The 15988-nt window shown below is 33.8% G+C and overlaps 2 protein-coding genes across 9 annotated transcripts in view; one reads left to right on the top strand and one right to left on the bottom strand.

Annotated features, from left to right (window-relative positions):
* LOC121425429 (oxysterol-binding protein-related protein 6-like) overlaps positions 1-3814 on the top strand; it is a 69957-nt gene extending 66143 nt beyond the window's left edge. For all 6 annotated transcript variants that reach the window (XM_041621480.1, XM_041621501.1, XM_041621493.1 and 3 more), the window contains exons 18-21: positions 361-505; positions 872-998; positions 1522-1644; positions 2202-3814. In XM_041621480.1, coding sequence (XP_041477414.1) covers positions 361-505; positions 872-998; positions 1522-1644; positions 2202-2307 — 501 coding nt within the window. In that variant the 3' untranslated portion in view covers positions 2308-3814. The remainder of the gene's footprint in view (positions 1-360; positions 506-871; positions 999-1521; positions 1645-2201) is intronic.
* A 10621-nt stretch (positions 3815-14435) lies between these two features.
* Positions 14436-15988, bottom strand: part of LOC121425405 (MAGUK p55 subfamily member 6-like) — a 49376-nt gene continuing 47823 nt past the window's right edge. For all 3 annotated transcript variants that reach the window (XM_041621461.1, XM_041621454.1, XM_041621468.1), the window contains one exon: positions 14436-15261. In XM_041621461.1, coding sequence (XP_041477395.1) covers positions 15076-15261 — 186 coding nt within the window. In that variant the 3' untranslated portion in view covers positions 14436-15075. The remainder of the gene's footprint in view (positions 15262-15988) is intronic.

The following is a 15988-nucleotide window of genomic DNA, read 5'->3' as shown; positions in this document are numbered from 1 at the left end:
TAAATGAACGATTGGTGAAATTAGCAATATTTTGTTCATATTTAAGATAGTCAGTACTATCAAGCAGCAGTTTGGCATGAAATACTTTTCAGGGAGTAGACAATGTTTACTGATAATTGCGTTGTAAAATTTTGAATGAAATTCATTGTTGTTAAAGCACTTTTAGCTTTTGACAACATACAGGCGCACCCAGTGATTTGTTCTCATAATGTCAAAATAGCCAACAAGTTGCAAGTGAATCTCCAAAACCTCCCACTAGTATTCAGTGCTAATATAAAACATCTAAAAAAGTTAGAGAAAATGCCATTATCCATTGTGTTTTCCCTTATGATTTCATTGTTTGGTATGGATTTACTTCAGGCTAGTTTCTGGAGCAGTAGATTACATGAAGTAACTGGTGTTATCTTGAATCAAGAAGGACGTATGATCCATGAACTGTTTGGGAAGTGGAATGAAGGTCTGTACTGCGGGAGATCAGCTTCAGCTAAATGTGTCTGGAGAGCTGGTAAGTCACTTCACTACATTTTCATTTTATTTTGTAAAAGAATACACCTTACGTCCTGCTCATATTTACAGCACATGCAAGCTAACTTCAAGGGGTTGTAGAAGAGAAAATCATGAATGAATTATATAAAATCAGCCTAGATTGGATTATGCTTCCAATTAGCAATTATATTGATGATTATGATGATTCAAAGCATATGCCATGGCCATATCTTTTTATTCAAACCATTGTTGGATGTTCTGTCATTGTATGAGGGGTTGATGAATGATTCTATTCTATTTTAAAAAATTAAAATGCTAAATCAAGGGTTTACAAACCTTACATTTTCAGTGATTTCCTTTTTACTTTCTTTTCTTGTCTAAACAGCTTCCATGCCTTCAGATCATCAGATATACTATGGGTTCACCAGGTTTGCAATAGAACTCAATGAATTAGACCATGAAACACAAGACACACTACCTCCTACTGACTCAAGATTCAGACCTGATCAGAGGTGAGATTGAAAGATAGATAGATAAAAGAAAAATAGATAGAAAGGTTGATTGATAGATTTTGTAAAGAAAAGGAGGAAAATCTTTTATTTTGAGTGGGATAAATTAGTATATGAATATCAGTGGCTCTAAGCATTCATCTCATTGTTTGGATGATGTGAGAAAATATTCCTTATACACAATATGGGCCCATTACATGAAAGTTAACTTTGATTTTGATTGGCTGTTGATCAGTATTACCATGGTAGATACCACTAGATGAAAAGTTACCATCATAGTAACTACTCCAACAGGTCTCAGGACAAATTTACCATTGTATTAAACTTTTTTTCTGATTATGAAAGCTTTATCAGACATTTGTTAGGGATGGTGGAGTTGTTGATCCAGTATGATGGAGTTTGCAAGCATACCAAAAACAAGGAGATATTTTTTCATTGTGCAAAAAAAAGAAAATTAGAAACGAATGTTTTATTAATGATTCAGATAAATTGAGAGTAAATTGTTTCAATGTTGTTGTTTTGGTAGATTACTAGAAGAAGGTGATTTGAAGGGAGCTGAGCTTGAGAAACAGAGATTAGAATCAATGCAAAGAGAAAGGAGAAAACTCAGGGAAGAACAAGGTGTTGAATATCAACCAAGATTCTTCAGGTATATATAATCATAGTGCCTTCAATACCCTTTTCTTCACTAAAATTGATGCATCAAGAACACTGATAACTTTAAGTTAAGTCCTGCCCATGAGCCTCACCGCATATGTTATATTTAAGCAGCACACCAAAATTTGATGGATTAGAATGGAAAAGATGTTTACTGAGATTCTCGCCGATTACTTTTTGCCATTAGCAAAACTGAAGTTACTCAGACTTTGTAATAGTTATTTTCAAAGAATAAGAGGATAATTTATGTGTATTGACTGAATGAGTGTCAAGGCAGGACTTTGTGTAATTATAGCAATATTTATATTCTGGATTTTTAGTGTTTGAATGAAAAAAAATTTCTACAGAATAAATCATGTTGGTGAATATGATAAAACATTCTCGTGTATGTGTTCGAAATACAATCAATGATTGAAATTAGACGGATTTGGGTTTTGTCCTCCTTTTGACCATTGGAACCAGAAATAGTTTTACCAACTCCAGCACCAGGTTTCTTTTTAGTACCATGTTATGATAACTCTTTTTTTTATGATTGGTTTTGATTTACAGATTAGGTCATGACGGAAGCAAGGATAGATGGGTGTGTAAGAATGACTACTGGGACCTCAAACATGATCCTGGATTCGCTACAATGAAGTTTACTCAACTCTGGTAAAATACATTCCAAGATAAGAAACTATAGTAGTAAGATAGTGGTGTTCTGCCATAGTAGTTTTAATAAATATTACAGCAGTTATTCTTGGAAAGGGAATGACAGATTGAAAGATAACGTTATTCTACCATAGACTCATCCAGCTTCAACACTCATTATGACAGAGACATGCTAATTACTGCTCTTTACTCTAGGAACAATTGTATCAGAGGCATGCACAGATTTAACACTTCACAGCAACTCTAATACTGATCATGACAAGTGGAATGGTGACATTCTCTGCTATAGGAGACTGGCTGACCAGGCTGAAGTGGTTTTTAGAGAGATAGTTTTTGATTATGTCTCATTCTTTTCTCTGAAAAAAAAATTGGTCTAATCACACCATTTTCATTAAGGACTGTCTGAGATCACCTTTGGAATGGTATCTTTTATCTATTCTGAGATATATAAAGACATGTAAAGGGAGTTATTCTGTTCTAACAATGGGATGTCAATGCTCTGAGGGAAGGGTCATTCCAGCGATGAAAATAAACTTGGAAATCAACTATTATAAAATATCTTTCTATATTTATTTTGTTCACTTACTCAATCCATGCAGGGTCCTGGTTTGTGTATTTTCATATCTTTGAGTATGTTTATGAATATTACAGGATAAGGGGACAGGGCAAATATCACATGTGTTAGTAAAATACATCGTATACATGAGTGCAAATATATATTGCATAATAATTCCAAGCAAAGGCTTGTTGTACTGTACAAAGCATTGCTTATGGGTTTGATCTGGAGACTAGTAGTGTTAGCAAGTGCTGCCACCGTAGATACTCTGTAAAAGTTATGAAGAATCAGTTTCAATGGGGATATGGTTCAGAGATGTACTATAATAGTTATGTGAACTTATACTTATCATTTTTTATGATATTAAAGCAAGGAGATTCCTATGGATACTGACTCTTGAATCATTATGACAAAGCACTTAAGCCCTCGATTGTTTTCTTTCAAGTGGTTGTGATTGTTTTAATAATGATACATGTAGATGGTGCTGAGTGGGTTAAGATCATATTTTATTGGTTGGTATTTTTTGCTGGGGATGATATAGTCAGGTTGTTACACACCCTGTTTGGATTTTTGTACTCTTACCTAATTTGTTTGTTGACTGGGCTGATTTAAAGCTCACAATTTTGGGAAAATATTTAACTTGTCTATCATGTCCCAGATTTTAGCTTTCAATAAAAAAAAAACACTTAAGCTATTACAACTATTCAGGAGAAAAGTGTCACACGGATGATATTAGCCATGCCTTTTCATTTTCCTTGGCTACGCAACACAAATTGATCATATTTTCTTGATTGCATCCACTACAGTGTATAATCAATCATGGAAATCACCCATACGATCAGCCGCTAAATGTATTAGCGAACTTTTTGAGATATGAGGTTTTGTCTCGCGAGCAGCAAGTTTACTTAGATTACATGTACTAGATTCCAGTTTGAAATGTGGAACCATTTACTTTGAAAAAAACGGTGATTCCATCCAGATCCTTATCAAGAAACGTCCCAAGCACTTTGTACAATTAGCTTGCACTCGACCACATTGTTCTCTGTGGAGTTATGTCGGTCATTGTCGGTCATCAGTGAGTATTTTTTGTCGCTGCACAGGGATAATGTAGAAAGTATATGTTCGTTAGTGGAGTATTAGTTCATAACAAATTGTAATTTTCTTTTGATTTTAGTGTGTAGTTCCACTGTTAAAGAACACTATGAAGTCATCCCCCTAGTTGAAGTATGATTAACACTCCTCAGAGCTGACACGTGTGACTCACCTATCCTTTATGTTAAAATTGCATTCAATTTAGCTATTTACTATAATAGGTTTGTATTAAGGTAAAAGTGAGACTTTGAATAGTTATTTCCATCCCATATCATACCAGATAGTGCCATTATACAATCCTATCAATTACCTTTGTATAAAGCGATCCTTTTGTCAACATTGTTTCAGGATGTTTGTCATAAAGCTTTTTGTAAGCTTGTTTAAAACTTTACACTCGACAGGAACGTGGAAAGTCAAAATGGGTCTTGATCGCTTTAGTCACAATAGTTGAAGTTGGGATATGTAAGCTAATATTTATTTCTACTTGTCAAACTTTTAGGCTTGTAATCTGGCATTTTCCAGTCAGGCAAACTTTAGCTTATCGGCTTTATGAAAGAGATTTAACACACAACTGGGGTCTGTTATTAGAGTCGAGTTTAAATGGAACTGAACAAAAATCAAGTGCAAGTCTCTTGATATGCTCATTTCATTGGTAGAAAAATCAGGTTGCATTTGATTGCAACTCTTACTGATAACCTAGGACCCACAACACAAAGGTTAGCGATTGATCGTACACTTGATTTTCACGATTGATTGTACATTGTAGTCAACGCGATCAATCGTAAAACAAGAAAGTTCTATGGTGATTGCTAAGCCTTGTATTACAGGCCCTATTCTCAAAATGAGATAGAATACCAGTTTTGATATAATACTATTTATCAAATTTTGACTTACATGTATCTTACCCATTGCATAGAGATGCTGTTATTAAGCTACAAATATTGGATTTTAGTGAAAATCAAAATGATTGAGACTCTGAGTCTGTACTTTAGAACAGGGGCCTGTAACAGAAAGCTTAGCAATCATCATAGAACAAATCTTTACGATTGATTTCATTGACTACAATGTACAATTAATCATTAAAAAAAATCAAGCACACGAATAATGCCAACATGTGTTACAAGACCCATGTCAACAGTCTTGTGTAAATTCACCCATAACTTACAAACAGCTTTATGAAATACTACCCATTAATTTTTTATTTTAATATTTATTATACTTGTTGTGAAATGTGGTGTATATATATATCCTGTACTCATTGTTTTTGCTTTCCTACATATAAATGTATGTGATGAAGTACTTTGTGTAATGCAATTTCGATGTACAGATTTAAAGAAATGCAGTCTCAAATATATATCATCTGTCTTTGCAAATTATTGATTAAAAATTTCAACTTTTGAGGGTTAGGTTGCCAGGAAAATTAATCATCATTTCTTTTCACAACTCTTTACACATTTAATCAAGCAGTTCAAGTAATTAGATCTACACTCTTAGAAATTTCTCTCATTTTCAGCTTTCATTGTCTGTCTCGATGATTTTTTAAAAATTTTCTTCTTATTGTTTGTGTTTTATTGATCATATATATGTACATTGAAGAACTATATGTTTGATATTTATACAAATATCTATATGTATGATTTATATTCATATTTAAATGTATACATTTATTGTTCAAAATTTTAGGATTTAAAAAGAGGGCCATAGTAGTGATTACTATTACAGAAGTATTTGGTATTTGGATATTTTTCTAATTGCCATTTTATATAGTTGGTTGTTAAAGAAGTTTGTTCATAATGGTGCATTTAGCAAGTAAAACAGTATGAAATGTAGAAGTAGTGTGCTTAATTAGATTACCTCGCCATCTAATATCATATTCACCATAAAATATAATTTTTGTAAAAGTTTAGATAGTATATGCCAAGTTATTAGATTGCAAGTTATCTTTCAAAGGAAGAATTCTGAGGAATTGAGTTACAATGTTTTGATTCATGATTTGGCAGCTTTAACCCTTGATTTGTTTTGAAAATATGTAGAGTTGAAAAATTCAAAGCAAACAATATTAGATAAAAGTAAAGAGAAAACACGTTTTGCAAGCAAGTTTCTACTGATGTTTGCCTTTTAAATGGTTAAGTCACGAGGAGTATATCAAGTGAAATAAATGATTTAGAAATTCCTAATTAAAACCATGAGAGATTAAAACCATGAGAGATTGGAGGGATACAGAAGAATATACATACATATACTAATGAGTTCCTGTATACTTTTTCTCATTCAGTGTAAATATCAGTACATGTTTGAGATTATTTTACGCCTGTTACATATGGTAATTCCAAGGCTAACAATACAAGCAATAAAAAAAAATTACACTTAGCGGAGTGCATGAGATGTGTGATTGTAATCTATTTGATATGCCAGTCTTGCGTAGAAAACATATATGCATTCATAGCTAGCCAAGTTGCCATAGTAGATCAATTTCTGAACAAAGTCAGAGTCAAACATTTTATTTCTGTTGCCATCATATTCCAATTAGATTAGTGATGCTATGTATCTTATTATTTTATGCAAAAGAGAAAAAAAATTCTAGCATATATTGCTCTTGAGATATTTGGCGTAATAATTCTTATTTTTATTGTTCGAGTCTGAGTATGTACATATAGTTGAACTTTGTATTATGTGCCTGATAGTAGGGTTCAAACAAAAAAAATTGTTGAATTTCTTGATTTTTAACCTTGGAATACATTTCTAGAGTTTGTTGTTGACCTATTTTGTACCCTTCTGCTAGGCGCAGGATTGGTTTATTACAAGTTTTTATTGAATACAGTAGTATGTTTCTATGGTATTAAAAATAGGACATGTTTTTAATTGGTGCATTTGTATAGAATCACGTGACTTCCCATTGTATGATAGAATCATTGGCATGGAATGATTTTTGAGAATGGACGATAAGGTAATGGTATGTTATGATTATATTTGTACCTATTGTAATATAAAGGAAATGCTGGATAGGATTGTGCTGTAATATCATGCTTATCATGAGAATCAAAAGTATAAAATTAATCTGGACCATAGAGATGTATACTAATGATCTGGACACAACAAAAGGGAGGCTTGAGCACTAGTCAAGGTAGTCATGATGACTTTCCTGTCCAATTAAAGCCATAAACATGTCGACTTCAAATTTTTTAAAACCATTTTTCCTAGATATGATTTAGTATTTCCGTATAGAATTGATAAACCAAGATATTTATACCAAATGGATAAATGTTCTATTGCAGCACTAATACAAGACATTTATTTGTACATCTGTTACAATTAAATGCCAACCATCCTTCTGTATAATTTTAGAATTTCATTTAATTAGTTGAACCAAAAAAAAATCTAATGCAATATTTTCTTTCTTGGGCTCAGATAGCTACTGGTAATCTTGTACCAATTAATTTGATAAAGAGTTAATGTTAAATCTTGAGTTTGATAAAGAGTTAATGTTAAATCTTGAGATATACGTTATGCAATTGCTGGTCTGCTATGAATTGATTTAATTGATGCAGATTCCGTGCACTTAATCCAGGGCATACACTCAGTGGGTCCAAAATCCAACAATGAATGTGTGCTGTGGGAAAAGGGCAGTATTAAATACCATTTTACAGGAAATCTGCTGTTATCCATGGCTTAACATCTAAATTCAATTTGTTTCTCTATTTCTGGTATGTGCCAAGACTCAACTTCATTTGTTTTACTGCATGATTGTGTGCACTGTAGAATTCTACAATGCTCCCACTTGACAGCAAGTCAGTGCATGTATATTTTCATGTAAGTCTGTCCAGTCGTACCATGTCTATTGAAGAAGCATATCAAGAATTTCATGAAAAAGTTGTACGCGATGATTTTTTTTGTTTTTTGGTTGGCTCAAAAGCACTTGCATCTGTCTGCTACAATAGTTGATCAGAAAGAAAAACAATTTGTCAGGGCTGTCAAACTTCATTAAAATAATCATGTGGTTTTTTTTCATTGCACTGTACAACTCGATATGACCCACATGACTGTGATATATGTGCAATTATTTAGGAATGTGTTAAACATACTCAAAATTTATGTTGTTTGGTGTGGCTTTTAAGTCAATATCATTTCTGTAGTGTGATTTATAGTATTACCCAAGTTACAGTAACTTGCTAGAACATGAAGGATGTTATAATGAATTGTACATTTAATGAAAATATATTATATGACATGATTAGCTATGGTTGACTTTTCTTTGAGTGTATAATTGTATCAAAGGTTTAGAGTTGCCGTGTCAAGTGGTAGATAGCTCTTCAACAATGACAATCAGTTTGGTACATACCCCACTAAAAGAAACCTGCATTTGGGTGTGTTATTTTTATTCTAACAAAATCTTGTACAAACTTTGGTGAAAATTCAACAGAAAATCTGTCATGAATACACATTTCAGATGTAAATGGCCTTACTTCTATAATTGTGACTACCCGAATAGAATTTCAATTGTGTGACAAAATATTCAATAGAAATCACAACTATTCCTGATTCACATAAAACTCAAAAGACATTGGCCTCACAATGTACACTGACTTCAGAAGAAAAAATGGGTTAAACCCTAAAAGGACGGGGGGTGGATGCCCCCTCAACACTGCACAATATTTCTGAAATGCAAAAAGATAGCACCCAAAATTTTGAGACCAGATTCGCGACGCCACATGACTTTTTACGAGACAATGTCATGCCGAAAATTGCTGATTTTAATTTATGGTCATTAGATTACAAAGATGACTAAGTGAAATCAGGTGTAAAATAGGCAATTTTTTTATACTGGCTTGTAGTTTAATTGGTAAAGAATGTGCGTGCCAAATTTCTGCACAATCACCCGAACAACAGCCGAGATCACAAGGAGGGGGGGGGGGGCATCATCCCCCAGTCCTTTTAGGGTCAATGCCTGAATTATCTTCTGTCTTCTGTGCAAAATAGCTTATTTCATGGGTCAGATAAATTTACTGATGTCTGGTAATTTCAGACTTATACTGTAACAAAGGTACATTCTTCATGGTAAAAATATGCATCCAAGACCTTTGGAGTATTGAAGAACCACAGATTTTCAGTAGAGAAAAACGTCAGTTTAGACATAAAAAAAAGCTATTATACAATGCGTATCAAAAAAGTTTACACTTTGAAAAAGCCCTAGGAATTTGCAACATGTGGGAAATTTTTTCACATAAGTTTAGTCAGAATTTTACACTCGAGTGAGCATTGTGCATTTTTGTAAAGCTCGCAGAAATGCTTGTTTTCACGCTGTGCAAGGGGAAAAGGGCGAAATCAAACTTATCTGCGAAACATTTCTCATACATTTCCCTTGCACTTTTAGTCAATTGAAATAAAACAGATGCATTTTGTAAGAATTTTGACACTTAATAAGCACAACCTTTACCTTTTTTGTACCAGCTGGATCTGAGGACATAACTGAATCCAAACAAAAGTTTATATTCCCAAGCTTGACAATGATTAACAAAATGAAACTGAAGCTTAAGCCATATCATATAAATCAAAGCTCAGTGTAAAGCAAATATCTTTATGATGGCCTCGGTGTTTGGGGGAAAGGGGTAAGTAAGTGGTGCTCACTCAAGCAGAAATATTTTTCAACAGTTATATCGTTATTTGCTTAAATGGATCTGTACCAATGTTAAAATGTGGAAAAATCTTCAGAATATTACAAATATATAATTTTACAGGATTTTTTCTAAGTGTTAAACTTTTTTTTCATACCCACTGTATAGAGATTTGATATCTTGGAATCAATATTGATGATGTATTCCTAGATGGTTGAGTAACATTACAAACCTACAGAATCTAGTAAAATATATCCTGTCAATGGGGAAAACAAAAATTATGTCCAAAGGAATATTTATTATCTATATAAAATATATACCCAGAAGCTTCAATTTTGCCATAACTGTGTACAAATATCTTGTGTGAAATAAAGAAACCAAAATGGTATTCTGATTTGAATCTGAGGACTACCACCCATTCTATTTATCTGACAAATGCCTACAGTGGTGCTCTAGTGAACTCAACCATAAAATGCACTCTTTCATGCTGAGTGTTCGATGTAGACAACACTACTTGGTGAGCCCAAAATTGAATGTAACATTTCATCACCTTAACAATTAAATATCTAAAACATGGCAAAAATTTGAACACTTTAATTATGTCCATTTTCTAGTAGGGTTCATAACTATGAGCACCATTGAGGGCAGGGATCAATAATCAAGAACATGTCAAACACATGTACATTTTACCATTAAGATTTTACAAATATGGGATATAAATGCTCCTATCAATATAAACATGTTCAGTGTGAACATTGGGCAGAGTTATTTCATTCATTTTTTTTATAAAAGGAATGAACAGGATCAACCTGTTAAATAGGGATAATTGGCAAGTCTAAATTGCATGCAGACATGATGACAATGCTCATATCTACCCTGTGAAATATTGCATGGTATTATATACCTATGGCGTATACAAAGTTAATCAATTCATAAATACTGTGGTTTCACTTAATAACAAGTGGAATGCCTCTGGCCGTCTCACCTGCATCACACGGTTCAATATAGCAGCAGTGCTGACTTTGAATACTACTCTAACTCGCACAAGATGTTCAGTGATACATGGTTACTCCTATGTCCACTTTTTATGAACTAGACCAATAAACTTACAGAGATATGATGGTTATTCAACAAAAAACCCAACATGGCCAAAGTTCATTGACCTTACATGACCTTTGACCTTGATCATGTGACCTGAAACTCGAACAGGATGTTCAGTGATACTTGATTACTCTTATGTACAAGTTTCATGAATGAGATCCATAAACTTTCAAAGTTATGATGGTAATTCAACAGATACACCCAATTCGGCCAAAGTTCATTGACCTTTGACCTTGGTCATGTGACCTGAAACTCGAACAGGATGTTCAGTGATACTTGATTACTCTAATGTCCAAGTTTAATGAACTAGACCAATAAACTTTCAAAGTTATGGTAATTCAACAGATACCCCGATTCGGCCAAAGTTCATTGACCCTAAATGACCTTTGACCTTAATCATGAGACCTGAAACTTGCACAAAATGTTCAGCGATGCTTGATTACTATTATGTCCAAGTTTCATGAATCAGATCCATAAACTTTTAAAGTTATGATGGGAATTCAACAGATATCCCCAATTCGGCCAAAGTTCATTGACCCTAAATGACCTTTGACCTTGGTCATGTGACGTGAAACTCATGCAGGATGTTCAGTGATACTTTATTAACCTTATGTCCAAGTTTCATGAACTAGGTCCATATATTTTCTAAGTTATGATGACATTTCAAAAACTTAACCTCAGGTTAAGATTTCGATGTTGATTCCTCCAACATGGTCTAAGTTCATTGACCCTAAATGACCTTTGACCTTGGTCATGTGACATGAAACTCTAATAGGATGTTCAGTAATACTTGATTAACCTTATGGCCAAGTTTTATTAACTAGGTCCATATACTTTCTAAGTTATGACGTCATTTCAAAAACTTAACCTCAGGTTAAGATTTGATGTTGACGCCGCCGCCGCCGTCTGAAAAGCGGCGCCTATAGTCTCACTTTGCTTCGCAGGTGAGACAAAAACTGCAAGCTGCTCTTTTACATTCAGGTTAGAATGTACAGATGCAGCATATTTGTTTATCTTCAAAAGAATTTTCAAAACAGGGAACTCCAATAAAAATCATCAGAAAATTACAGGAAATTTGTTTGAAAAAAAGTAAAAAGAAATAATTACAATTTATACTAAGTCATCGTGTCAAAAACATCAGTATAAAATATATATCACCAACTGAATTCTGAATGAATCATAAATTGGCAATGGGTAAGCCAAATTCATTCAATAAGTAGTCTGTTCTTATTATCCAGGGGGTGTTTCATGAAAGTTGTCAGCGCTGACTAACTTGTGAAATCATTGGTTTTAATTGGCTGAGTACTGGCCTCTGTTACTTTGGTATGTACTGTCAGAGAAACCTTGTCAGTTTCATGAAACAGTCCCCAGATTGCTATGTATGATTACATGGTGTAATCTGGGCCCCATAACACATTTAGCTTAAAAGCAATTGATCATACAATCTGGTAGATTTACAATATGGTGCCCATCTATCGGTTGCAGTGGACAGGCCAAAATTTGCAATGCCTCAAAGGAAAAAATATATGTTGCATGCTCATGATATGCTGTGCTAGTTGACATGGCTCAACCGGCTTACATATGCTGTTTACTAGGGTCCAGGACATTTGCCGCAATGTTCTTTGCGAAATTTAGACAGTTTTTGGTGAATTCTTCCTTCGCTCTTGCCAAATCATTGTCACATTTGAAGCATCACATTCACATTACACAACACTTCACTAACACTGTGCACGAAACCTGAAGTTTAAAATTTGTCCTATTCGCTGCAACTAATAGATGGCACACCACATTGATTGCACATAATGACCAATGCAATCAATCGTACAAATTGACCCTACAATTAATTATTAAATACAAATCAATGCATGGATAAAAATTAACAGCTTAGATGAACGTGTGCATTGGAGATATCAAGAACCCTAAACTTTAATTTAAACTTTAAACCCTAAACTTTACTTTAATTTGCCCTCAGGCAAAACACCGTCTTCTTTCTTTTCTAAAAAGTGTATAACTTAGAGCTTTTGCAGGTCAGTATTCATGAACTTCAGGAATTTAATTTACTATGTTTTTCCACATGAAGTGATTATGCCAGCATTTCAATGAATAACATAATAAACATTGCTGATATACAAATATTGAATGCAACTTCAAGGCAAAATATGTCAAACATGTGAATAATAAATATCAAACAATTGACAAACAAATAACATTCGTCTCTCAAGACTAATTTTCTAAATTTCTATACATGTATTACAACTGGCAAAGTGTAATGACTAAAATATCTATAAAAAATATTTCAATAAAAATTGCTATTTCATTTTCTCAAATATGTACAATACTTACTAGAAAATCCAAAATATATCAAACTTGAATGAGGAATTAACACTAGGTAAAAATTTCAGGTGATGAATATTTACGGACAATGATGGTAATTTTTTGCCTTCAACACAAACAATATCAAGCACTTGAGAGGCACAATCAACTCTTTGTGAAACCACCTGGAGAATTTTTCACACAAAAAAATAACGTATGACTAAATTAAATGCAAATGATGATATTATATTCAAAGCCTAATACGATTGATTGATTCAAACATGGCATAGTGTCTCACGAGCGTGATTTGACCAACGCGGTAATGCCTCATATACCACATCAACTGGAAATACAAATGCAATATTAAGACATCTTAGACATATATAATGTTTTTCAGTTCGATGGCCCCCAACAGATAAATATATGAACAATTGGTGCCAATATCAAGGCAAAATTTCATACTTAGCTATTTCATAACCAAAACACAGGTTGACAAAAGTGAACAAACTTATATTGCACAATAAGGTGTAACAAGGTATAACAGCATCTAAAAAAATATACACAACATGAACTCAACATACATGTAGTATGGGTGTAAAACATTTCACAAACAATACAAAATTTACACAAAATGCAATGAAATATGATATAAATAAGCTTTGCAAGTGAACTAAATTTTGCATGAACCTTGCATATAAATGAACACTGATGCGAACTGTTAACAAAAACCCTGAGGAAATATTGATTGTCATAACAACCTATTTGCTTAATTACTTTAAAAAATTACTATTAGGAGAAAGTATGATGTCCTTATTTAAGTACAGAATGGTTGATAACATATCAACATGCATTTTAATGTATCCTGATAGATACACTTCAGGATATTCAGACTAAGAAATAATTTCAAAGGAAATAATGGCCATCAAGAAGAGTTTAAAAGATATTTCTCCCAAACTTGCAATTTGAACAAAACAAGCACCAAGTATTACAAAAATATTACTTATTCTTGTATATATCTTGAATTCTTTTCAAGTCTATTCTACATACAATTATTCTATCAAGGTGTAAGATAAGTTTCTATCCTGTGTATTACATTTTCAAAACAATGTATATTTGAGATGAATATGGAATTAGAAAATTTGGTGGTGGTTCTTGTATCTTTTCTCCATATATTCCCATACCATTTTGAGTATTCAAGCAAAATTAACAATAAGGATATGATGGATGATCGTTCTTTTAATTTATCTATTTGGGTCTTCTAATTTTTGTCACGAAGTATGGCAGCACTTGAGAAATAAAATATACAGCATCAGGAGGTAAGGCTTTAGTGTAAAGGATATTTACTGATGGAAATGTAGAGGTTCACATCCTCCAAGCATGGTCTGGGGCCCATTTCATAAAGAGTTACAACTGTTTTAACTTTGCCATTATGGCAACTACCACGGCAACAGGGCTCAGCAGCCAATCAAAATCAAGGTTTCCGTGTAGCTATCATAATGGCAAAGTTACAACAGTTGCAACTCTTTATGAAACGTTCCCAAGATTGCTGCTGTCATAATACATGCAAAAAACTAGGAATGGAAGTGCACTTTGTAGTCACATCTACATCTTCCTGAAATACGCCCCGATGAACATTTCATCTCTGTGTAATAATCATTGCTACAAGCAGTAGAGAAATATAAATACCACAGAATTTTAGTTAAAGTGATATGGTAGACTCAAGCAATCCATTATTTGGGGTATGCTTTATTTTTGCAGTATTGGCTTCTTATCTCCTCATGCTTGATTATAAATGTGCAAGGAATATGTGAACTACCTCCATCATTTTTCCCGTCTTCACTATCTATCATGTGGCCATGTACTATGGAACGCAGCGTAATCCTATCCATATATCCCATACAAATGAGTGCAATGAAGGAACCTTGGGTGCACTATCTTTGCTAGAATCTCAATGATATTCCTCGTATCTGTGTGCCTATCATTCGGTTGCGTAGCTCAGTCTGTGTCTCGGTGTCTATCCTCCCTACTCTACCAGGGAGTGCATCGAGAGGGTGTTTTGTGCACCATCTCCACCACCACTACATCCATACAGGTGGTGTCAGGGGGCATCGTAGACCCAATCGATAGGAACCCATTGCCGTTGATGAGCCAAGGCACTCAGTGCTTCACATAGTTGCTGGCAGGATTCATTGAGATTACTGTTCACGATGGTGAAATCAAAGAGATGACTGTACAGTCTCTGGATACGAGCGCTCTCTTCAACCGTCTTCTGTAGGTCTGCATCCTGGATTGGAGACGTAAAGAGAAACAAAATTTCAAAAATTTGAAAACGTTTCAACATACCAACAAGAAACAAAACAGATAAGCCTGTGCAAGTAACACAGCTTAGTGAGTGAATATACAGAAAATTTTTAACATTGATTGTTCATAAAAATCTATGTTTTAATTGCCAACTTCTGTGTTAAGGTTTCCCGAGTAAATAATGCAAAATTACTCAATTACAGCATATTTGCATTCCTATGACAGACTAAGAGTTAGGAAAGAGATGCCTCTATATTAATTTTTTGCTTTAATGAATACAACACTTGTTTATAAGGTGAACCTTCAACCAACAAGTGGAATGCCTCTGGCCGTCTCACCTGCATCACGCGATTCAACATAGCAGCAGTGCTGACTTTGAAAACTACTATAACTCGCACAAGATGTTCAGAGATACTTGGTTACTCTTATTTCCACGTTTTATGAACTAGACCAATACACTTACAGAGATAGGATGGTAATTTAACAAATAACCCCAATGTGTCCAAAGTTCATTGATCTCACATGACCTTTGACCTTGATCATGTGACCTGAAACTTGCACAGGATATTCAGTGATACTTGATTACTCTTATGTCCAAGTTTCAAAAGTCAGATCAATAAACTTGCAAAGTTATGATGGTAATTCAACAGATATCCCCATTATGGCCAAAGTTCATTGGTCATGTGAACTAAAATGCGCACAGGATGTTC

This window comes from Lytechinus variegatus, chromosome 1 (assembly GCF_018143015.1).
Source record: "Lytechinus variegatus isolate NC3 chromosome 1, Lvar_3.0, whole genome shotgun sequence".
NCBI lineage: Eukaryota > Metazoa > Echinodermata > Echinoidea > Temnopleuroida > Toxopneustidae > Lytechinus > Lytechinus variegatus.
This window is presented reverse-complemented; position numbering and strand designations above follow the sequence as displayed.